The 25,988-nt window shown below is 39.6% G+C and overlaps 1 protein-coding gene across 3 annotated transcripts in view; it reads left to right on the top strand.

Moving 5' to 3' along the window:
• The window catches only part of UBE2G1 (ubiquitin conjugating enzyme E2 G1), a 31,650-nt gene extending 6,039 nt beyond the window's left edge, over nucleotides 1-25,611 (top strand). For 2 of the 3 annotated variants that reach the window (XM_081173233.1, XM_081173234.1), the window contains exons 2-6: nucleotides 13,992-14,094; nucleotides 18,706-18,803; nucleotides 20,173-20,351; nucleotides 21,688-21,813; nucleotides 24,531-25,611. In XM_081173233.1, coding sequence (XP_081029359.1) covers nucleotides 13,992-14,094; nucleotides 18,706-18,803; nucleotides 20,173-20,351; nucleotides 21,688-21,774 — 467 coding nt within the window. In that variant the 3' untranslated portion in view covers nucleotides 21,775-21,813; nucleotides 24,531-25,611. Of the gene's footprint in view, nucleotides 1-8,685; nucleotides 8,723-13,991; nucleotides 14,095-18,705; nucleotides 18,804-20,172; nucleotides 20,352-21,687; nucleotides 21,814-24,530 lie in introns of those variants that run through there. The other variant, XM_081173235.1, reaches the window with a different exon arrangement.
• The last annotated feature ends 377 nt before the right edge of the window (nucleotides 25,612-25,988 follow it).

The following is a 25,988-nucleotide window of genomic DNA, read 5'->3' as shown; positions in this document are numbered from 1 at the left end:
TAGTTACAACAGGATCTGGTAGAAGTAGATACATATTCCAGACAAGGCTTTAAAAAAAAACAAAAAAACCTGCCAAAAACCTCACAGGGCTCTGTTCGAATTATGTTCTGTGTCAGAATCTCTGCAAAGTAAAACTTCCTCTTGATTAAAGAACTCCCCTCGCAAAAGACTGATCAGGAAATTCAGACTTCCCAGCTCTGTGTTTCCTATGTCTGACTGCTCCAAGAGGGTTACTCCCTTGTGCTGCTTATGTTCCACCCCCCTCCTGTTCACTGGCACTTGTGTTCCACTTTCAGCTGTTCTAATCTTTAAACAGAATGTTAGCAAGTTGTATTACTGTCTACTTCTGTCACACATACATCAGCTGTGTTATTAGGCACTTAACTTCTTGAGAGCTGGCCATTTTAGTCTGTTGCAGGGCGGGAAAGCATCTTGTGACACCTGAAAGACTTAACAAGTTCCTTGTGGCAGCTTATGCCACAATTAATCTGCTAGTCATTGAGTGCCACAAGATTCAGATTTATTGTAGACAACTACTTGGGATACATCGTGTTCTCTCCCCTTGGAATGTGCACTTGGGCAAAAAAAATGGGCAAAAAAATGAGAGGCACAAATACAAGATGGGCGACACCTGGCTTGAGAGCAGTACATGTGAAAAGGATCTAGGAGTCTTGGTTGACCACAAACTTGACACGAGCCAACAGTGTGACGCGGCAGCTAAAAAAGCCAATGCAATTCTGGGCTACATCAATAGGAGTATAGCATCTAGATCAAGGGAAGTAATAGTGCCACTGTATTCTGCTCTGGTCAGACCTCACCTGGAGTACTGCGTCCAGTTCTGGGCACCACAATTCAAGAAGGACACTGACAAACTGGAACGTGTCCAGAGGAGGGCAATCAAAATGGTCAAAGGCCTGGAAACGATGCCTTATGAGGAACGGCTAAGGGAGCTGGGCATGTTTAGCCTGGAGAAGAGGAGGTTAAGGGGTGATATGATAGCCATGTTCAAATATATAAAAGGATGTCACATAGAGGAGGGAGAAAGGTTGTTTTCTGCTGCTCCAGAGAAGCGGACACGGAGCAATGGATCCAAACTACAAGAAAGAAGATTCCACCTAAACATTAGGAAGAACTTCCTGACAGTAAGAGCTGTTCGACAGTGGAATTTGCTGCCAAGGAGTGTGGTGGAGTCTCCTGCTTTGGAGGTCTTTAAGCAGAGGCTTGACAACCATATGTCAGGAGTGCTCTGATGGTGTTTCCTGCTTGGCAGGGGGTTGGACTCGATGGCCCTTGTGGTCTCTTCCAACTCTATGATTCTATGATTCTGTAAGGTAACTATTACAAGAGCTGAGAAACTCAAGCATACATTTGAGGGTGCCATTGATCCCCATTAAGTAGCAATGCCTTAAGCAGTATAATTCCTACAGTTTGGACAGAAAGCCAGGTGGCTTAAAAGGATGCAGAAGCTATGCATAGTTGATTAACACCTTTTGGGTGACTGAGTCTGATGTTGCCTTGGTAGTGATGTAGTATTAAAAGTAACTTCTTACTCCAGTAGCTTATTGCTACGATTATATGAGTAAGATATCTGTAGGTTCACTAACCAGAAAGCTGCATCAATATATGTCATATAATGGATATCCTTTGCATGTGGCACTTTTTTCCGCAATGGAAAAAGAGCAGTGTGTTTCAAAAGCAAGTTCCTTGCTTTAATAGCACTTCACATGACAATTTTCCTTGAAGGAGAAAATTCTGGATCTTCTTATGTAAGGTTTACAGTTGAAAAAGCTTGTCCATGCTGAAACTTCACCATGGAAGTTTCTTGAACTGTTGGACTTGGGCAGGGGGAGGGCATTGACTCTCACATTAGGAAGATTTTGGGTAACTTTAAAATGGAACTGTTAGCAGACAATGTCTTGAATTATTATATATTAATTACTGTGGAGAGCTGTCGCGTACAGTGGGCCAGCTTCCGTACATCAGGTGAATGCTTTCCATTTCTCCTACTCGCTTTCCTGCCCCTTCCTAGCTGGCGTGTGAAGTACTTTGCAACTGTGAAACAAAGAGCTTGGACAGCACAGTTTGGAAATCAACTGAACAGAACAGCAGATTCTAGAAGATGCACAAGGTTTTTTATTATAAATATTTGTGCACTTTATAGAACCTGTATCTCTACTGTTCTAAGTTGTATTACTCTACTGCGTAGTCAGATAGAATACCTTTTTTAAAAAAGTGGTATCTTAAAGCAACGTTATGCCTAGTATCATCAGGTTTCTTAAGACATTTCTAAATTTGCAGATGTAGTTTTTTGAAAGTCTCATTAGTCTTCTGTTAAGTGAAGTCCTTTTCAACAAAGTGAAATGTGTGAATTCAATGCAAATAGTGTATTAATGGAGATTAGGGAGGCCAAGAGAAATTATTACTGAACATGTGGCTGTAACATTCTATGATGAACTGTGTTGTATGATATGAAGTGTGTGTGTGTGTCTCACAGAAAGAATGAGAGAGACCAGGTGGTGGGCCCTATGAGCTCAGAGGGCTTACCACATCTTTTCAAAGACCTCTCTATCTGCTGTGTTCTGGTTGGGTGGCTCACTTACTGTACTGTGTGGTAAGGACTCTGAGCTTGCACTGCCCATCTGCTGATCTCTACTCATTGTGGTGTTGGTGGAGAGATAAGTGGAAGGAATGCCTCAGTGAGCAGCATAGAATGCACAGTTGCAGCATAAGCTGAAAGGTCCCACTATGGAGTGTAGTTGCTAGTGTGGCTGTTCCATACTTAGTGATCTGGCATTTGGAAAGAGACCAGGCATAATAGAAGTGGGTAGAGCACAGCTGGGAGGGTGGGTGGGGGGTTGGAATGAGAGATGAGATAGAGGCTGCATGCTGCACCTGGTCTACAGACCAGTACATATTGGTGGAATGGATATATTTGTATGAGACCTACTAGTTCTAGTCACAATCTAGAGTGTTGACTTGTTTGACTAGCTGATTATTTTACTTAAAGCAACAAGGTATGTGAACTGTTAAAGGCTTCTTTTTTCTGACAGTTATGAAGCAGTGACATTGTAAACTATCAAATGTTTAAAATAGTGCAATGCATAGAATAAATGTGTGATTTATATTCATGCAACTTGCAGTTCTTGGTTTCTTATCCTGGAACTGCAAGAATAGACCAGCTACAGACATTTTAAAAATGGATGAAATAACATGCAGCAAACTATACAAGAGAGGCAATCTTTAAATGCTTTGTAAACTATGTTGTGGGGGGAGGGACTGGACCCTGCCCCCTACAGGGATGAGGAGCAAAGAACTGACTCTTGCCTTTATGTCAGATGACAGAATTAATGATGCAATTAAAAGAAGCAGTCTCTTAGATTGTGGTGTTCTTGGCTCTACTGAATATTTGACTAGTTCTTTCTTTATTGGTTTCCCATCTTTAGTGACATCCCCTTGAAGTGTCCTTTCCACTTCATTCATTCATAACCACCCTCTGATCCATCCTAAAACATTTGTTCTTTACAGTAACTTTGAACTCCATCTTAGCAGAAGTGTGAGGTTAGCTTCTTCACAGCTGTATGGATGGTTATTCAAATACAACTGAGCTCAGTTCTTTTCCCTTGGTTCTTTTGATTTTTGAATGGTCCAGGAGGTAGGTATCTATCTGTTTGTCTGCCAGTAGGAGAATAGTTTTCTTCCATTAGCCAGATGTTCTCTTGTGGTCGCCTAAGATTCTTTCTCCTTGGGATACATGTATTTCCAGCCCAGATTTGACTACAGGGAAAATGTTAATTTAGTATGTTCAAGCTTTGGTAATCCAAATGATAAACCAGTCTTTTCACTGAGAAGAGTTAAAGCATCAGAATATTTTGCTTTTGAGGCTCTTGGTTCAAGAGAACTGTTTGCTCTTCCAAGCATGTCTTTGCACCAGTAATGTAGTTTCATGTATGGAAATCCTGTGTGGTTCATTATGTGAAGCTCTTGAGTAGCACTGTTCAGCATTAATTCTAGTTGAATATGGCACACAAACAAGAATTTGCAGATGTGATCACAATTAGGCAAGGCAACATCTCACTTGGTGCCTTCAGACCTCCCATTCTTAGGCTGTAGAAATTGTAAATGCAGCTAAAGCTTTGAACAGATGCTTTAAGACCTTTAAAGCACAGTAAATCACTTCAGTGATGAGAGCAGCTTACTGTCGGGACTATTTGGCTTTTATAAATCCGCATGCGCAGAACACTGCATGAGGCGGATCTAGTCTCTGGCATCAAACTTAGATTTGTAAGACTTTCAGCCTTCATGCTTCAGAAAAACCCAAACAAACAGATTTTATTTTGGATATGTACTTTTCCCATTATAAAGGCAGTGCATGCAAAAGGCTGCAACATTCAGAATCGGAAACTTTTACAGTATTGGTCGCTGCTTTATGACATCTGGTCACTGATCCTTGTTGTCCCTTCATCTTTCGCTTATCATACTGTTCTTTGCCAGAACTGAATTCTGCAAAGCTATATAGTTAATCTAGGGCAAAACCTAAAATCTCAGGGTTTTTGTTTTTTATATTTTTTGCATAGGATATGAATTGCCTATATTAAATACAAATTGCATTGAATTGTATCTAATATTTGGAGTAGACCCATTGAACTTAATGGACTTTATTAACATAGCTCCATTAATTTCAGTGAATCTACTTGGAGTTGAACTTAGTTGGACACAGCCTAATAAATCTCAAAAGCTTCAGGAAATGATTTTCAGCAATAATATCCATCATCAATACATAAAGCTAATCCTTATATAGAAGCAGCTGGATCCAAAATACTGGGAATGAAACTAGCTACAATTCTGAACTGTTTTACATCAATTTGAAAAGACAAACTTTTTGATTAATCAGCATTAGAAGAATATACAGCTTCTGATTCAGAAATGTGGCCACTTTTTGTATTTTGGGGGGCAGGCAAGCAAAGGTGGCTTAGTGGAAACAAACTTTGTATTTTTTTTAATACAAAGCTTGTTTCCACTAAGCCACCTTTGAATTTTATTAGGCAACATGGTAATTTTATTAAACATTCAAGTTCCCATGGCAGAATAGAAGCTACCGGTATTCCAAAGACTCATACTAGCAATTGTGCTGTGTAACTTTTCTTTTTGTTTAAGTTCTTGACACAATAAATAGACTTGATTTCTCTATGTTCCCCTTTCTTGTCATAATTCCTGCTGAAAAGTTGCATGTTCTCTGAGCACTGGACAAAATAAAGTATTGTAAGGTTTTCTAAGGAAGTAAAAACGTCATGAAGAAATAAAGGTTTGCCTTAGCAGCTTTTGACACTGTTTCTGCGCACTCTTCATGTATGTCCTGACTAGAAAGCAGCAGCAAACCGGTCATGCTTGATGCAAGCTAGAGACATGTTTCATTAGTTAGTCTCAGTGACAAGTTTGCACCATTTGCATTAGTGACCATGTCTCCATAGACTTTCACAGTTTGAGAACACAGGCCAACATGCTCAATTCATACCTGTTTTTGAAATAGAGGGCAGTGATACAGAAGTGGAAGAAGTATTGGATTGGCAGAAGGGTGTCCCGTACTGTTAAGTTTGGCTTGTGGGAAAGATAAACAAGCAGGCCTGTGCTGAGCCAAGTGTAAAATAAAACAACTGCAATTTGTGAGAGCACAGAGTGTTGTCAAGCCTGAGCTGAGGCGTCAGAGATGTTTTACAACTGCTGCTATTGGTGGTTAGACCGTACTGACAAAACAGGAAAGAGAAGCTAAGCTTAGTGAGTAGATGGTCTTGTTGATTTAAATAGCTATTCCTCCACAGTGAATCCCTTTTGTTTTGGAAACTGATTGATTGATTGATGTTCATTTAGGTTATCTTCTCAGTTTAAGAGGTCATACCGTAATCCAGTCAGTCAGGATATTTACTCTTTGGAATTCTTGAGTTCTCTTGTCAGTAGAACCACTTACTATCTAATGAGCTTACTTCCTCCCACCAAAACTTGCATCTAGCCTAATCACTTGTATACTAGCGTATGATCAGTTTTGGACTTATGACAACATTTTGCTTGCTCCCTAGAGAGTTGAGCCCAAAAAATTGCATGAATGGATGCTTTCATATGTTACAGTATGGTGTCTGTGCGTGCACATGCAAAATACACAAGCCGCTGCATAATTCTGAAAGGACTACTGTTGTTCAAGGTGTCAACCTACAGCAGTGATTTAGAGTGGTCTCCCAGTATGCTGGCTATAAATGGATTTTGAATGACCCATGTACGTAGCCAAACTTCCTCAAGAAATTGATTCTAATGTCTATTTTGTACTTAAAAGGACACAATGCAACATGGTGCAACTGAAAGCAGGAAAATGGCTTCTGTTTGGTCCATGAACCTGTTTCAGTTTTGCTGCAAGTATTGGAACCCTAAAAAAGCTCATCCAGTTCCTTAAATGAGAGGTAACTAGTCTTTTTTGACCCAAGGGTCATAGTCCCACTTCAGGGCTGCATGCCAGATATGGGTGTGAGCAAAGTTTGTGTGGTCAAACTGCACACACAGGAACACATTCTCTCCCCATAACTTACTTGAAGGTGGAGTGACTCAATGCTTTTACTTCAGTCATCAAATAATTACTCTGATGTCCAGGATTGGGGACAATTTCCATTCTCATCAAGGTGCTGGGCTCTGCCTAACAACAACATAGCCCAGCCCCCTTCCTCTTCTAGGCGGGGCGGGGAGAAGCCGGGAGGAGGAGGCACCGCCACCACCGTGTGAGGGAGAGGGAAAGAACACACGCGCTGGCGATCCACATGGCAATTCCTGGACCGCCCGTGGGCCGGATCCAGAAGGCAGTTGGTCCTGATCCGGCTTGCGGGTCTTAGTTTGCCGACCCATGGTGTAGAAAGTACTGAGCTATGTGAACTAATGGCTTGACTCTGTATAGCTGGTTAGCAGCTGATCATCCTATGTTCCCTCGTTGGAACCTGAACTAAAGCTGCTGTGTCCAGTTTTATGCTGACTGTTTTTTATTCCTGCTATTTGGTTTGAAGACTTTGCCACAGCTAGTTATGGATTTATGGACAAAATTTCTAATGTTGTAAATGGTATACCTGGCATCAAAAGGTACTGTATCACTAAGGGGTGCAGAATGTTGAAGGGACGATCTTATTTATTTAAATTCCATTTATTTGTTGCTTCCCATAAAATAAATTGAAGCAATTTCACATTCTTCAGAAACTTTAGGAAAATGTTTACGCTACTTCCACTCTATACTACAGTTTTAAAACTTTGGTTCTGTAACCATACACTGGCATTATGCAATGGGTTCTGCCTTCCCATTTTTGTGTTACAGGTAAGAATAACTTGTATGGCCACTTGTTCTTAATGGAAAACCTAATCCTTTCTGAAACAGGTGTACAGTTGTCTAATCTCTTACAAAGCTGTAGTTCTTCATCTTCCTAAATCAGCCTACCTGGCAAGTAAGCATTAGTATGTCAAATTTGGATCAGTTTAACATTGTTGCTCATGTAGATCCAAATAGCTGCACCCCAATCCAGCTTTTTTGCAGCTTGATTCCTGTACTTTTCAGTGGCCCTCATCTGATAACTGATGACTAGTTTGTGTATTCAGCATCACTACTGAATTTCCTCAGCTCAAACATAGCTGGTTTGCTGGTGATCTCCAGCTTATCTAGTGTATCATTAAACCCAAAGTACATGTTTACTGTGATAAATGTTTTGGGATGCTTTTATGGGAAGCAATTGATTAATTAAATGGAGTTACTGCTTGTATAACTTAGTGCTTAAATAATATGGGGCTTTAGTCGTAATAAATAAATTGAAATAATATGCTAAGATATACCAGATACTAGCAATCCTGTAGATCTTGTTAAATAGCAGTAATATAAAGATAAATGGAAGCAGGACTTTCAAGACAGTATTCCAGAAGTCTGGAATTGTTTATTTTTTAAGGGAGCCACCTTTTCGATAGCTACAAGCTATAGTAAAAGTGGTAAGACAGCCTTCCAATGTCATTGGACACCTTGGAAGTATTGGAAAAAGAGGTGATGGTAGGCACTGACATTGCAATAAAGTGGAGATTTTAAACATCTGGTGGAAATGTGAGAAAGCAAATATTCCTGTGTCTGTAGTTGCCAGTGTCTTGAAACAGATCTATAGATATGATGTTAAAACTATTTGCATAGTAGAATTAGGTAACAAAATGTTCTAGATCAGTGGTTCCCAGTTGGTGGCCCACAGACACCAGGGGTCTGTGTAACCCACCCAGGGGATCATTGGGACTATTCACATAACAAAACTACCATAGAGATATCAAAATTTGCAAAAGTAGGTGGTCTGTGTGTTGGCTTTTTGGGGGAAAAAGGGTCCACAATACTTTCAGACCCCTGAAAAACCAGGGGTCCCAATTAGCTAATTGGGAATCACTGAAGTTCTCACTAAAGCTTATCTTCTCTTCCTTGAATAGGATGTTCCTTGAGTTGTTGAGGCCTCAGCGGACAGATGGTATCAACTGCTGCTGGGTTTTGGAACTCTTTATAAAGAACGTTGTGGAGGTGCTGGGATTATAGTGATGTAAAAAGGACCTTTCCTCAGCATTCTTGTTGCTTTATTGCCTTGCAAAGCCTACAGTGGCCAGAGGGGAACAGCCCTCTTGCAACCATGTTACTGAGCACTGGGTCTGGATTAAAGCAGAATGTTAGCGTCCAAAGAAACCAGTAGGTAGCATACGATTTTGCATGTTGCAGTAGTTTAGTTCACATGGGACAATGCAGTACTAGAATACTGATCTAAGCTTTGGTTACAAATTCAAGGAATGAGGAAGCAAAGCTGTGTACTGCTGTGTAGGAGTTTTGTTGGTTTATAATGATAAGGTGTTTAACCAGTTTTGGATGGGGCTGGAGTCGCCTGATAGGTCAGGTGCACAGCTCTAAGGTTCTCCTAGCTGCCATTGGAGCCCCAGTGGAGGCCTTACTGATGTTGTGCATCTTTTCCAAGCCTAGGTTGGTGCAGAAGTTGTAGCCTTTCCTAAGCAGGGATAGTTCATGCATGGTTTCTGGTAACCCCTCATTTGGATTGTTGCAGTGTGTTATATGTGGGGCTTGCTTTTGAATATTGATCAGAAACTGAAGTTACCGTAGTATAAAATAAAGCAACTAGATTGCTAACTAGGACCACATATTGTAGTGTATCTCACCAGCATTAAATGAGCCTTGCTGATAGCTGGACTGTTTCCAAATCTAGTTCAGGGTGTTGGTGTTGAATTTCAAACCATTAGGGCTTAACAGGCAAGTACATTAGGCAAACAACTTACATGGGGGTATTGCGTCTAAAGCCAAAATCACTTATAGTCAAAACTCACTGGGTTCAATGGCGGGTGGGATTGCCAAAATCATTTTTCATGGAGCCCTTCACCTTTTTCACCATACAGTGGTACCTCAGGTTACAGACTCCGCTAACCCAGAAATAGTACCTCGGGTTAAGAACTTTGCTTCAGGATGAGAACAGAAATTGTGCTCCGGCAGCATGGCGGCAACGGGAGGTCCCATTAGCTAAAGTGGTGCTTCAGGTTAAGAACAGTTTCAGGTTAAGAATGGACCTCTGGAACGAATTAAGTTCTTAACCTGAGGTACCACTGTATTTATATATTTCCTAGGTGCCTCCACTATGAAGTTGAATGCCACAATTTCAGTTGTTGGCTGGTTTTAATTTAATTTAAATTATTTTTAATCATTTAAGTATTTATAACCTGCTCTTCATTGAATATTTTCAGTTCCAGAGCAGGGGACAACAACAACAATATAGAAATATATGGATAAAATAATATAGAAAAAATACAGAATCCATAAAAACAAGTTCAGTAAATAACAAAATAGCAGCTCCATCATAAAGCAAACAAAGCTGAAGTCCAATAAGGACAAAATTTTCTATGTAAACAAAGAATACAGGCAAGTCAGCAGACTGAAACAACCAAATGATCTTAGCAACAGTTTCCACCCCATCTCTCATCAGCACTGTGCTTTTCTATTGTTTTATATGTTATGGTTTATTGGTATTCTTTTCTATATAATAATAAATCAACCTGAAATCAATAGTTGTAGGTATTGGTTTTCTCAGCTTATATTTATAGCACTTAAAAACTAGGTGCTGCATAAAATATATAGACAGGCCCTGTTGAATTGACAATTTAAGTTAGACACAGCACCAGAAACAAAATACTAAAGTTGAACAGTTGATGAGATAATTGATCTAAGGTGGTGGATACTCCTTCATTGGAGGTTTTTAAACAGAGCTTGGATGGCCATCTGTCAGGGATTATTTAGTTGCAAGTCCTTCACTGAAGAGGGTGGAACTAGATGCCCCTATGGGTCCCTTCAAACTCTGTTGTTAAATTTATTTATACCCTGCCTTTTTCCCTGATGGACTCAAGGCGACTTACAATTCTATGATCCTATTAGCTTGCACATTTACAGGCTATTCAGGAAAGCCCTGACTTCTTTGTTTCCTTGGTGTTCAGAGTGCTGTGGCAGACAGGTTCCTTTGAAATGGCAGGCTGCAACCACCAATGGAAGTTGAAAAGTCGATATACCATTCATAGTTGCTCCTTTAGCCATAGGGCTCTTCCTGCTTAGTCATTTTTGTTGACTTGTACCGATTTGATTCACTTGGATTTGTATAGAGGGCTCTCTCCCTGTAAACCAGTGATGGAGTGCTGCTTGCTCATAACAGCTTTGCACTAAAGCCATATCCCAGCCACGGTTTCCTTTCTGGCTTATAACCCTGGACTTGGTTGTGGAAGTAATTGCAAATCCCAGCTTGTGCTAAAAACTGGATTGCTGATCCATGGCACAGTCAAAACTGTTTACTTGGTTTTTTTAATTCTTGGCACTGCCATCTTGGTGTACCAAATGAAAGTACTGTTGGAGTAGAATGAGTCAGATTTCCATTTCAGGCCATAACCTCGTCACAAGAGGACAGCACAGAAGGCAAGGTCTTGAGATTTACTTTACAGTGGCATTTCAGTACAACAGACTTTGTGCTTGGTTCAAAACACTGCATTAAAGATAGAGTAACTTCAAAAGTCCGCAACTTCACTGTAGAAAAACCAAAGGAGCCAAGGGATTAAAGCTGTTGCTAAATACAAGAGTGCTGTCTCCCTCTGTGGGTCATTCTTAACATCAGTTGAAAAACAACAACAAAAAAGAGCATAACTAGGGAAATGCTTTATTATGCAAACTAACTTGTTTCTTCTGTTTGCTAACCCTAGTGAAGATGCACATAGTTCTTCCTCTGTGGTTTGGACCATGTCCATTGCATCAGTTTTTGTTGTTTTCTTAGTCGTGTTCGACTCTGTGACCCCATGATAGTTACTAATTTTTTTCAACCTGAAACACGGTTGTGGCATCCAGTTAAGTCCACGGCCTACTCTGCTTTTGCCCTTTACCACAACTGTGTCAAATTATGTCATCCTCAAACCTTGAATCAAGTTTCCTGTACAATCTGTTTAAAAGATTTGCGAGAAAACAATCAGCTGTTCCTACTATGGGTAGATTTTGTGTTCTCTACTAGGGGGGCAACACTTTAAAAGTGTATTGAAATGAGACAAGTGAATTTTATCAGTGTATGAAAACGTAAGGCTTGGAAGAGTGTTGCAACATACTTCAACTCTTGCTGTGCCTTCTGCAAATCATCAGGGACAGACAGAATGTTGATCAGGATGTAAGACAAATTAGGAAGTCCCCAGTTTGGATTACTGTATATCAAGCCACATTTTTCCAGCTTCCCATGCTGCAGAACTACTGACTTACCTTATAGGGTGGCTCTTAAGGATTCCAATGTGATACACAGGATGTAGTTTAAAGGCTCACAAGTGATATATTCTAGGTATATTAATGACATCCACAGTCATATTTATTTGACCTTTTAGATAATGTAATGTGTGCATTTCTGTTTGTTTCTAGTATCTGGGGCTTGTGACCGTCTAGTACAGAGCAGCCAATGTGGTGACTACCAGATATTGTTGAACTAAAATTTTGATTATCCCTTCCCATTGGCTATGATGGGAGTTGTAGTCCCATCAACATCTGGAAGATGGCTGCTTCTGCCCTGTAGTCTTTATTTTATTTTATTTTATTTTATTTTATTTTTGCTTCTGTCCAAGCATATTTAGATTCTTAGCATGCCCATACTTTAAGTTAAACTTTCTTCCAAGTATTTGGAATGTAAGATTGGGAAGTTAGATTGCAACAGAGTCGAGGTTTGAATTTATCAGAAGACTATGCTTACACTAACAAAACCTTAAGAACATTTCTGTAAATGTTTGAAAATACTGCAGGTACCAGTTATGGGAAATAATTATTGCTGACTTCAATTCATTGGTGATTTCTTGGTAACAACCACAAATCCACAGCTATGCCTCAGACTACCTGAATGACGTTTGGGAACCCCTGATCTAGGGTATGCACTTCAGTTGAACAGGCTTCGTAAAATTGCTTGCACTTCAAAGAAGCTGTGTAAAATAAAGTAAATTCTATACCAGAGCTTTTCAAGCTGTGTGTCACATTAGTGTGTCGGCTGCAGTGTATAGGTGTGTTGTGCGAACGCTCCCCATGCTCCTCCTGGGGCTGGAAAGGGGTTAGTTTAACCTCTGGTTTGCTAGTAAAGCTGAATTACTGTGTTGTGAAGTGATGCAAATAAAAAGTGTGACTAAAAAGTGTGTCACCAACATGAAAAGTTTGGAAAACTTTGTTCTATACCCATTACTTGTGGGTGAATGGTAACTGGTTGTCTAGGCCTCACATAGAGTTTAATAGCTTCTTATTTAAGAAATACATGTCCACCTTTTGACTTTCAAAAGTCCTCAAGGAGGTTGACAGAGAAATGAATTAAAAACCCATAAAAACAGCATTAAAAATCATAAAACGAAGTGGCAAGCTGTTAATAAAAGCAGCAAACTACCATAATAAAACAACAAGTACATGATAAAATGAAGGGATGCTAAATGCAAGGGAATAGGATCCACTTTGACCCTCTTGTTACCTTGGCAGGTACTTGGTTAAATATTGAGGAATTAATTTGACAGTTTAGGCACTACCACAAAAAAGGCTTGCTCTCACTAGCTGGGGACATATGGAGAAGGGCCTTTGAAGCTGACCTTAGTTGCCTGGCGGGTTCACGTGGTAACTAGTGCTCTTATGCAGGTCACAAGCAATTTAGGCTGCTCTCAGTCAGCACCTGGAAAGCAACTGGGATCTGGATTTATTCTTCACACAAATGATTTAATGGATAGCCTATAACCTTGATTTATTTGTATTTTAATAAAGCAATAATTTTTTTTAGTGTGTAAACACATTTTTAGACCAACTTACAGCCTAAGTAAATAATGACAAACTGAAGTTGATGGTCAGGTTTGGTATGAGTATTCTGCATTATAAAAGACATCATTTTTTTGCCCAAGGGAAGGAACTAGAGATGTGAAGGCCCAGAATAAGCAGAAGGGGTAATTTTTCCCTTGCCCATAGCCTTTATGTATCATGGGGCAACTAGCTTGTTCAGGTGATCATAGCAGGCTTATTGGCTAAACAACAAGGTAAAATACTTTAAACTATGTTTTGTTGGAATTTATAGTTGGTTGTAGCATACGTAATTAGATAGCCATTATTTCAGGGAAGAAGAATCTAGCCACAAGTCAGTTTGGAGGCTCACAGGGGAGTAGGACCATATGGCTAGGAATGAGCAACTTGGTTTCTCTGAAATGGCTTTATGTGTTGGGCATTTGGTATATCATTGAATATGAGCTTTGTGTTTACGAGATAATGAGCAAACTAGGGACTCTGAGAATGTGGCATAGAACAATTGAGTTCTAACTTAAAGAGCACTTGGATAAGCTCTGAGAGTTATTTGTTTGCTTGTTACAAATGAAGCACAAGACATATGTAAATGTTACCTCTTCTATAACAGTATATATATTTTTTCTTTTTTGAACAGAGCTCAACAAAAACCCAGTGGAAGGATTTTCAGCAGGTTTAATAGATGACAATGATCTATATCGATGGGAAGTTCTTATTATTGGTCCACCAGATACACTGTAGTAAGTATCCCTAGCTGTTTAACTAAAATACCTGCTTGCTTAAGCATCTAATATTTTGATAACTAGCTTCTTCTGCCCTCTCAACACTGATTTGATATGGAGCGGGGAATTAAATAGTGGTATAAAATGTATGCATTTGAAGTCTGAATTATCCTGGGTTACAGTAATTCTATCCTAAATCTAATGGGGATAACTTGTAATATTGTGTTTGTAAGAAGTAAAACTAGCTACTTGTTTCAGTCTCCATGTAGATAATATTCTGTCTCCCTGCAGGGCACAAGGACAGACTTGCACTATGAATAACTGACTAAAAGCAAAACTATAGCAAGACCTAGATACAAGCTTCCCCTTAAGACTTTGGAGGGAGTGAAGGATAAATGTTTTGAACAGGGCAAGCTTTTCTCTCTTTTTTTGGTTCATGAAGTTTGAGACCTAAATAAATTATCTTCTTTTATCACTTGAACTAAAGTGTACACATATAAAACAGACATTTTCCCAAAACGAAACACTTGAGTATCCAGCTAGCACCAATAAGCAAAGCTCAGGACCAGAGAAAAGGTCTTGACAACAACAATAGCATGGCAGCTGGCTAACATAATATTATTCTAATTTTGGGTCTTGTATAGAAGACAATTGCCATTACCATATTCCTCAGGTGGAGGTACCCAAGGCATCATAAGGCAGATTGAGGTGGCAATCTTTAAACACACTTATTACGAAATAAGCTGTGTTGAGCACAGTGGGATTTACTTCTGAGTAAACATGCCTAGGATTGCACTGTCAGTTTGCAAGTAAGAATGACATGCACCATGATGTATGAGGCTTGGGGACTTCCATTGCAAGATGATGATCTCTGCTCATTATTTGAGAGTATCTACTTGTGCTACACTGGAGTCAAGAGTTGTTTGATAGGGCAAGTGGGTTGTGCTCCTCCTGCTGTTTGGAGGCAGGAAACACTGAGGCTTGCATCATTTACACTCAACTCTATGTGTAAATTGCTGGGAGACATCCCTAGGACCTTAAGGCATATGATGCAGCAACTTTTCTAAAGCTAAACAGGTATTGGGTCTGGCCAGTGCTTGATGGGAGACTGCTTGGTGGGCATCACACTGACTACCCTTGCCATTCACTTGAGTTCATGGAAGGAACGTGGAACATCATAAATACACATTTTTCCATGCAGAGTAGGTGGTGGTGCAACCAGCAAAATACACCCCCTCCTGAGGAACTTGGGGACCATATTGTATGCTCTGATCTGAATAATTTGGTTTGCTTAGGGTGGTCTTTGTTCTGTCTTTGGCTTCAAAAACAGGGCCTTAAAGCTTTAAATGTAACTTCTCAAGGAAAAATTATGAGGAATTATGTGCTTATGACCATTTGGGAAATAGAAGGTGGCAGATGAATCTCTTTCTGCTTGTTGGCATATTAATTGGAATAAATGCTGGGTATACAAATGGCAAGGCCAGGAAAAATATCTGGTGTCTGGTAGCATGGGCACCTAGAAAGAAGTGTAATACTGTTGCCTAGGAAATTAAAATATTTCTCTAGTTGTGCTCCTGATGTAAAAGAGAGCCAGAAAAACAAGGCTACTTTCTTGAACAGGTGCTAGCTGCAAATGGCATTGATTATGTGAAACTGCATGTCTTACCACTATTCCTATTTAATATGTTCAGGTTCAGGCATCTGTCCTAGTGTTAACACCTGCCTCATACAAAACGCCATTTTAGGCACAGAGCCAACAAGCTGGCTTATTCATTAAATAGATATGATGGTGAAACGTGTATGTGGATCTGCAACACTTACTTTGGAACAAATGTTTGCCAGTCCTGTACCCGCAGAAACCTGAAAGCTTCTTTTTATTTCCCTTTAGTGAAAGTTTCAATCTGCTTATGGTCTTAAGGTGTTCAGATGTCTTCTGTTCTAGTGGGTGTTCAAATCCATACCTACAATATGGGTTCCAGTGTAACTAAATATACATGTCCCCTTCTCTTTCTGCTTTTCCTCTTCTACCTTAGGGATATCTATCAGAATTTATTGTGCTTTAGCTAAACTACAATTCCAAAGATTGGGAAAGGTGGGAGGCAGGGGATAGAGTTGTACTGTAGACATGCTTCTCCCTTCTTTCTACCCCATCCCAACCTTTTTATTATTGTTGTTGTGCTTTGTTAATGCCAACATACCCCTAACAACAAAAGAGCAAAGTAGAACAAATAGCTGAGGGTTATGAATAATCATTTTAAAAATTTGCCTTTTCAGTTGATAGGGCTCATATAAAGAAAATATTGTTACATTCAGGTAGATTTAAGAGCTCATTATAGACCTACCATATAGCAGTGTTAGCATATAATTTCTGTAATCTATTATATGTAGCTAGTTCATGTACGGCAAGTAAAGATAGGTCTTACTTCTATTGGTGCATTGGTGAACTGTGTTTACTTTTCCTCTGTCAGTGTTTCTTTAAAGCTAACATGACACAGTACCACCCAGACCATGATCTACTTGTGATTACCAACACATTAGTTGGACTAGTGGTTTGAGTACCACCTTGTCAGTACAGTGAAGGGGGAAAGCAGAAAAGGCAATACATAGCAATCTGTAAAACCCATACAATGTTCATATGAAAGACTTTACTCTTTGTACATGTAGATTGGAGTGTCACTTTCTTTAAGTTATACTGTTTGCATGTAACACTGAGCAAAATGAATTGTAGGCAGATAAACTTAAGGCCTAAGCTTAAGCATGTGTACTTGTAAACGAATCCCATTTAAAAATCAGTGAGACTTACTTCAATTGGCTTTGCCACACATGAAACTTAAGTCTGATTTTTAAACTAGCAAACCCTAGGCTAAATGCATTATGGTTCTCTAGTACTTCCTCTTGAAATTGTAGACTTGACCCATTGAGCCATTCACTAAAGAGAAGTAGAAAGAAGTTTAAGGAATTGATTAAATAAGTTTTTCCTCAAATAGTGGGTTGGGCCCCAACATTGGCCTTGAGCTACTTTCAGGTGGGCCACAGACTGCACAGTGCCTCCTTGCTTGCCTACCTTGCTCCATAGCCATGTCACAGCCTTTTGGTTCGACCAGTGCTGGCATCAGTGATTCCTTGGATGCTGAGTAAAAGTGGCTGGACTACTTTTGGGTGTAGGAAGGTATCCCTATTCTGAGGGGAAAGGGCCATGTGAGGTGCTCAAAGAAATTAGAAAGTGAGATAAAGGGGTATTTTTTTGCTAATAATAAATAAATAAATAAATAAATAAATAAATAAATAAATAAATAAATAAATAAATAAAAAAAAAAAACTGGGAATAGAAAAGAAAGTTGTTGTAGAAGGAAATAGTGAATGTGAAATGACCATGGAGGACAGATGTAAGAAACCCGAAGTAGGGTTTTTTGGGGGGCAGGAGGTAGAGTAAAGTACAGGTTGAATGTGATAGACTGGAAGAAGTAGTTACAGGACATGGGTAAAAAAATACTTTTGAGGTTCTGCTGAAGTTTTATTCTAGAGGATGCATGGTGTGTAGATTGCCAACAAAAAAAGAATTTTTATCTGGGCGGAATAATTATTTGTTCTATGTTACTTGTCGTATTGCAATCATCAACTTTTGCAATAACCTTTACTGTCTCTACACTACACCGAGAGCCAGTGTGGTGTAGTGGTTAAGAGCAGTAGTCTCGTAATCTGGGAAACCAGGTTCGAGTCTCTGCTCCTCCACATGCAGCTGCTGGGTGACCTTGGGCCAGTCACACTTCTTTGAAGTCTCTCAGCCCCACTCACCTCACAGAGTGTTTGTTGTGGGGGAGGAAGGGAAAGGAGAATGTTAGCCGCTTTGAGACTCCTTAAAGGGAGTGAAAGGCGGGATATCAAATCCAAACTCTTCTTCTTCTTCTTCTTCTCAACAATGGCAAATATCTGTACCGCTGAAGACATTTTTATTATTCTGTACCTAGATATTATTCTTGAAAATAAATAAAATTATACAAAAATTACTTTTGAGTGGCAAGTGCATAGAGGTTGGGGAAAAGATGAAAGAGAGTCTTCACATAATACTGTGGTTCAGCAGATTCTCCCTAAAATGAGGAGAGTGAGTCACAATACCTCCAGAGCAAATGCCCATTCTTGGCTTGAGGAAAGGGTGAGCTTTAGGACTCCTTGCCCCAAGGAAAACACTGTGGCAAAGAAATGAGAAATTTCCAGAGTTTGATTAGATATTGGTAATTGCCAACTGATAGTGCCAAATTCTGCCTTCATCTGCAACCATTTTATGACAGGCTCTGATGCACCACCACCATTTTCTGACTGGTGAGCCTCATAATTTTTCAGTTGTCTCAAGTGAATTTTGGGTGTAGAAAGTTTGAGAACCCCTGGAATAAATAATAATCCTGAGATGTATTCTGGGAAATTGATGCTGAAGCCCCAGAATAGGCATTACTTGGGGAAATACACGTCTCGCTCTGCCATTTAATAAATAACCATTCCTAGTAATGCTCCAAAGTGTTGTACAAGGATCTGATGACTGCTTAAATTCAAAGCAGTGGTGAACTTACGGTAAATCACTTGAAACTTCTAAATGCAGTGACTGAAAATTCTCCTTTTCTTTTCTTTTTTCAGTGAAGGCGGCGTCTTCAAAGCTCACCTTACTTTCCCAAAGGACTATCCACTCAGGCCGCCAAAAATGAAGTTTATCACAGAAATATGGCATCCAAATGGTAAGACGCTGATGTCATGTGTAAAGTGTGGTGTTCTGTCTTGCATCTGGAATGAATATGAACGAAGTTGAGAGCCCCAATTTTGGATAATGGGAAATTATTAGGAAGGAATGTAAATATTTGGGTTCAGGAAAAAAATACTTTGGCTGGGTTCTGTGTCTTTCCTTTAACTGTAGGTATGATATATTGGCCACGGGTGATATACAACATAAACTACCGCTCAAGATTGTTGTGAAATACATGCATAACACCTTTAGCTCCTTGGAGGAAATGTGGGATATAAATGCAGCACTAAAATTATTAAAATATTGGTTAGGTATCATCCATGTGACAGTTGGGTGATTAGGCTCTCAGTACACTGCTTGCATACAGTCTAATATAGAAAATTAGGTAGTATTTTAAATTTGAAATGTGGAAACTGGAATTTTAAGCCTCATCTGACTCTGGATAACTTCGTTTCCTTGGATTATTTAGCTATCATTTATTAAAATAATTCATATTTTATGCCTTTCATTTTGAAAAGAAATTCCAAAGTGATCCACAAACAAAACAACTAAATCAAACCAGGTTAAAATGTCAGCCACAGAAGCCAGGAGCCAGTATTTATGGTCAGAGAAATGCCTTGAGTCCATTTTCAATTTTCAGTGGAAACTTTGAGATCATCCCACAAGATAGATGCCACAATGGAGAAAGCTGTTTTCCTCTCCACTGTAAGATGTACATCTGCACACTGTGAAACAGTGAATAGGGTCTCCTTCACTTGGACCTGTTTTGGTATTAGCCTCTGTTCTCCATTTTTAAAATGGAAATAATTGTGTACTGGATTACACAGCAGTTGCTATAGTCAACTAACGGCATACTTCAACTGGTATATTTTGAAAATAAAGATAATTAGCAGTGGTGAATTGCAATTCCCAGGGTAGCTGGTGGATCCATATATTGTGAATGTAACCAGAGCCCTACTGGATTGGACCAAAGGTCCATCTGTTTCAACTTGCCTTCCCAAGAGCCAGGCAGATGCTTTCACAAACAGGGCATGAACATCATTGATAACCATTGATAGGTTTATCCTCCCCTATCTAACATGCATCACCACATCTTTGGGCAGCAAATTCTATATATTAACTAGTTGTGAATCCTATTGTCAGTCGACTGAATCTTGCTCACTATATTAACACTTGTACTCCATGCACTCCATGTTTCTGACAAATATTCCTATTAATGTTATCCTTGGGTGGAATTGATGGCCATAGCAGAGACAAAAAAACTCTCCAGCAGCCTCACTACTTTGCTTTTCACTGTTATCTGAAGACAGGATTTCTGCTACAATGTTATGGCTCTGAAATTCTATTTTTCTTCTTCTTGGTAGTTGATAAAAATGGTGATGTCTGTATTTCCATCCTTCATGAACCTGGTGAAGACAAATATGGCTATGAGAAACCTGAAGAACGCTGGCTTCCCATCCATACTGTGGAAACCATAATGATTAGTGTAATTTCTATGCTGGCAGATCCCAACGGTGACTCTCCTGCTAACGTTGATGCAGCGGTATGACTTGCAGCTTGTAAATAAATCTCTTCCCAGCATTACTGTTGAAATACCATGGAATGGTTTCACGGCACGCAGCTTTATCCCCTTAAGATGACTTTTTAGTAATAAAAGGGACTGGAGTTGAACAAATGTAATGTGGTCATGGTATAATTTCAAGTGTAATAGGAGTCTCTCCCTATTTTGCTGTCCATATTCAGAGGTGACCAGCATCTCTGGATTTTTTTAAATAAGCAGCCATATTTGTAATCTTTTTTTCTTAACTGTGTGAACAAGCTTCCCCTCAATAACAGGCATGTATGTAATAAATACAGTGGTACCTTGTGTTGCGTAACCTCCAGGTTACGGAATCTTTGGGTTACGGCCGTGGCAAACCCAGAAGTGGGTTTGCCGCTCGCGCAGAAACACACTGCGCGCTTTGCGCATGTGCAGAAGCACTCTGCAGCGCCATGTGTGTGTGCAGTAGCAGTCCTCTGGTTGCGAAATTTTCGGGATATGGCCGGGCCTCAGGAACGGATCCCGTTCGTAACTGGAGGTACCACTGTATTACATGATAGTTGTCCAGTTGGTTATTTATATGTACCTGCCCTTTCCTGCTCATCTTGTGTGCTCAGGTTGAGAAGAGTTCCTACTTGATTGATACACCACTGCATATAGTGGAGTATCACTTCTGTTTAGGTTCTTTGTCTCAGAAAGAGCAGCATACCTTTAAACCTCTGACTGAACTTATACAAGCATGGAATATGGTATCTAATTAATAATAATAATAATAAATTTTATTTATATCTTGTCCATGAGTTTGGAGTTTTTCCTGGTACTGCCAAATTGGACTTGAAAATGTAGCATGTGACCTTGTGAATTCTTGAAATAGAAGGAAGTGTTTCAGGAACTGTGGTTTCAATATTCTGCTTTGATCCTGGTATGTCTTGGTAAGTGGAAAGAGCAGGATGATTGATTACGCAGATCTGATTAACTTACTCAAGATGCAGGATTTGGCACAGAATGTTGATTCTTCTAGCTTAGAATACATATAACCCTGATTCAGGCTTCAGAATGGATGGCTTGCATACTGTCAATCAAAGATCAATGGAAAAGTTCTCCTTTTAAAAAACAAAACTGAATCCCAGATAGCACTTGCTATGACACCACCCATCAAGCTACCAATTAAAACTCTTATTTTAATGACAGAAGTTTCGTATTTAAATTACAAATGTTGGTTACTTTTATTGCCAAGTACTTTATAGCACTCTTCATGGATTTTAGAGGAGCTGAAAAAATAATGAAGTTACTTGTGGTGGCTTGAAGAATCATTTTAAATTTGGATTTTAATTTACAGAAAGAATGGAGGGAAGATAGAAATGGAGAATTCAAAAGGAAAGTTGCCCGCTGTGTAAGAAAAAGCCAAGAGACTGCTTTTGAGTGACACTTAATTCAGCAGCTAGTAGCTTCACTTTTTTTCAGGGTAAGTAGGGTTTTAAAAAAATTATTATGGAAAATTCCATTTTGCATTGGAAAATCCAGAAAGTGTTTGTTACATGTTGAATGCTCAAGGCAGTGAGGTAAGTATTCACGTTCTGCAAGTGTGTATTTCCTCTCTCTCTCTCTTCTGCATTTATTCAGCAGATAAGATTTTGTTTTCCTTTATTGCTAGGAGATAGTTCTTTAATGTTCAGGTCAGATTATTTTATTATATTTATATATTGTAGTATTTTCGTATTTTACACACACACACACCACAGTTCTCCCACTCCAGTCACAAAAGGCTCCTAAAACTGAAATTAGAGCACCATTTCTTCTTTAAACAAAATTTATATACTGACTGATGGAGGGAGAACCCTCTAAGTAGTTTACAACAATTAAAAACAGGTATGAAAAATAATCAAAAGGTGATAAAAACCAGTTGTGGCTGAAAATAAAACACATGTAACTTCTACACGTCGGGATAGCCTTGGCTAAACAAACATGTTTTAAACATTGCATACAGCACTGGAGTTTTGGTACACGTGATAGAACACTGTCCATAGCCCCAGTCCCTGAAAAATCCAAGCAAGAGCCCAAGTGGTATAGTTCGCTGTGCGAACCCAGTCTAAATCCCTGCTCAGCAGCAGAAGCTAATGGGGTAACCTGCTTCCTGTGCTGTGGAAATAAGGGGTGGTGTGGGAGAGGGCCATGTATTGTCACACTTCCCTTCCTTGGAGGGAAGAGTGGAATTAAAAAAAAATGCAGCTCCACAAGCTCTGGCTGAGTGTACAAGGAGCAGAACAGACGACGCTATGGCTTAGGTATTGGGTCCCAAACCTGGGGCCTGTACCTGTTTCAGAAGTTCTTTAAAAGACACATAAATGTCAAAGACTAGCCCAGGTACTTGGAGATACTTACAAAACCCGATAATATTGCAGCTTTCTAGCTTTTTGTTTCCTCAAAGTACTGGTGTCGGGGGCTAGGTGAACAGGTGGGGAACACTAAGCAGGACTGGACACTACTGATATCTCCATGCAACACCTGGTTATAAGTAAAGTTATAACTCTTATCCCATCCCTGCCCCCAGCAAAAAAAGTAGTAGTCATGTCTGGAAAATGTCAGCTTTTCAGCAGAAGCCTATTTGCCTAATATAACTCCAGTAGTACACTCCAAAGCTAAGCCATCCTGCATGAATGGAACATGTTTTGCTTAATAATTTGTGCCAGAGTTGGTAAAACATTAGTCTCTGTTGCTTGTATGTGTCTCTGTAGCACTTGTGGTTACTGCTGATGGTAATCCTGCAACTGATGATTTCCAAAGAATCTTGGTGTTGCCAGCTGAAAACTAAACATGCAGCTTTTGATGTATGTATATGAGAACTAGTTGTTTTTGGTAACTAGGCTTCTGCTTGTCTGTGTTGGCAGATATGCCCCTCACCCCAGTGGTTGAACTTTGCACTTGGCTTTATTAAATGCTGAGTTAGTCCCCTTTCAAGATTCCCTCAAACACTCCATTGGGTATGGGGTGGTCATGTGGGTACAGCCTTAACGGGACACTCGTATCTCTAATTTTGGGTTTGGGGGTTGCTTCTCAGTTATGCAATCAGTGAGAAACTTATTGGGCAGTAAGCCTTCCAGATGCAGGGATATCTTAGCTGAGTTGTGTGGCCTGTACAAAAAAGCAATCCCACCCATTGCACATTGTAGAGGACTACTGCATGTGCCATATAAATGCTTGTGACTTTTGCCTGCAGTGAATGTTTTACTGCAGGCAGATTTCCTCTCTGCAGCTGGCATGTTATTGCCACTGACGGTTTGAGTTGCCAAACTACCATTTTGGCACCGTATATTGTACTGCTACTCCCACTTACTATTGATGTTTTTGGGATGCTTAATTTTGGTAGCTGCTGAGGGAAAAAGAAACCCTACTAGTATTGTAGCTGAGTTGGTTTGACAACTAAGGTTATAGTGTTCTTGGTCTCAGCAAGTGAGCCCTGAAGCCCTGATACTTCATCTCCCATTGCTCTTGCTGTAAATAAGTAAGATGCCTTTAATTGGGCAACAACCTGCTCAAAGTATACAAATTTGTAAGTTTCACAGAATTATTTAATGAGAATAATGGGAAGTAGGACCTACAGGACACTGATGTAAAGAACAGACTCTCCTACACACTCACTTGGTAGATGGAGCTATCTTTTTGAGTGAGCTGTTCCTGTCAGAAATGGCTAAAAACATGTGTGGCTGAATACAACTTTGCTGAAAACACAGGTTTTTCAGTGATGTGTGTAGGTCTTTTGTAACTTGAACATTCTGATGTATTTCACTAGGGCAATGCTGCCAACTTGATGTGTCCCTCAACATGTTTGCTTTTTAAATGGGGCTTGCAGAAGATCAAACCATAGTTTTTAGTTTAGGAAATGGCAGTTAAAGTTCATTTGAATCTCTGTAAAATACTTAAGTACAGAAGATGCTCAGTGTGTTAGTATTCTAGTTGTGTGCTCCCTGTAGGACTGGCCTCCGGAAAGCAACACTAGAGCAAACCTAACTGGGGCTCTGAACAGCAGTTCAGATGCTGGTACTGAGAATTCTCATATCAGCCTATCTTGGAAGCATTCGCTACAGAGAACTTTCTTTTTCGGTCTGCTGCAGCCTGTCATTTGATGATGCCATGAAGACTAGATCTAGTTTGGCTGATGGTTCTTTGTTCTTGCCTTTGTAGGTCTCCAATTGAGGAACATGGCACTGTTTTTCCTGCACTCTATCCACCTAATGCTGGACTTCTGTTTATACCAAGTTGGCAGACACTGGCTGGAACTGGGCTGCAATAAAACATGCCAGTTATTAATGCTGACAAAGAGCCTAACAAGTGCCAACAAGGATTTGCGAATTTTGAAAACTAATGGAACTGCTTTAACCTTCAGGAAGAATTGTAAAGATGTGTACATAGCACAACATGATCCGGATAATATATACTGTTCATGTACATCCACAAATACACATTGTACCAAATAATGCTGTCTTGTAGTTAGAATAAGAATCGTGTAAATTCTAAAGATTTTTAGCAGGTTTTCCATTTTTCTCTTCTCCCCCCCCCCCCTCCCTGGTTTTCCCTATGAGTCTTTAAAATTTCTCGTGAAGCATGTCAGTCTAAAACAAATTAGGATTTAAAAATTCTGTTTTAACTTTTTCTTTTCAGCCATTGAAGATTCATTAAAATCTCTCACTTTAATAAAGTTTAATACCTTTGTAATGCTGTCCCTTCCCCCTTACCTTTTTTCAGATTACATAAATACAACACAGATCTATTACTTGATTCTAATGATGACTTGAGCACTGTCATCAGGAGGTGCAGTTCCTTCCCTTGCATTATGACCCAGCTGTGCTCATCTCTTGACTTGGATGTAGCAATAAGATTTTACAGCTGTGGAGTACCCTTGAGCCTGTTATCTTTCCCAAAAGGGTTGAGAGCATTTGTTTTGGAAGTGGTCAGCTAAGTATGTTAGCCCAATATAGGATGAACTGCTTTCTTTTGATTTCTTGCCTGGTTTGAAGTTGGATAAATAAAAGCATGCAGAGCTGTAGGCTTTCAAGTGAGTTCTGGTTTTGCTATCAAATGCTATTTCCCTTTCCCTCTTCTTCCTCTCCCCCCCCCCTTTATATTTCTTTGCCTTTTGATCTCTTGCAGGTTTTCCTCACTTAATGTATAAAGACAAATTGCGATGTATATTTTCATGTAACTTGATTTTGGAATTCTGTCACCTTCTGTAGTGAGTTCTTCCAAAATATAAATTTTTCCAATAGCTTGGTGTCAAGTTGGCTGTTATGCAGTATAAAAAATGAGAGCACATTTTCAGAGAGCATTAAGCATGATGATGCTGGTAGCCGATGGACAACAACTGCTTGAGACTTCATCAAAAGGTGACTCGTATTCTTGGAAACAGACTTCTAAGGAGTTTTGCTTTTAATTTTGCTTTTTAATTTTGCTTTGGTTGAAATACTGAGTGGTTGTTCCTTTGGAAATTAACTGTTCACATAAGCCAAAGTTGGACAAGTATAATATTCAACTGTAGACTCAGGGTGTTTCCAGACTGGGGATTAATTTGCAAACAGGTCATAAGGTGACCATGTTTATTTTATTTACCAGGTTTTTCCTGGGGAGAGGAAATGGGGGAAGGAA

The sequence above is a fragment of the Podarcis bocagei genome (assembly GCF_964188305.1).
Source record: "Podarcis bocagei genome assembly, chromosome: 15".
Taxonomy (NCBI): domain Eukaryota; kingdom Metazoa; phylum Chordata; class Lepidosauria; order Squamata; family Lacertidae; genus Podarcis; species Podarcis bocagei.
Note: the sequence above shows the minus strand (reverse complement) of the source record. Positions and strands in the feature narration are given on the sequence as shown.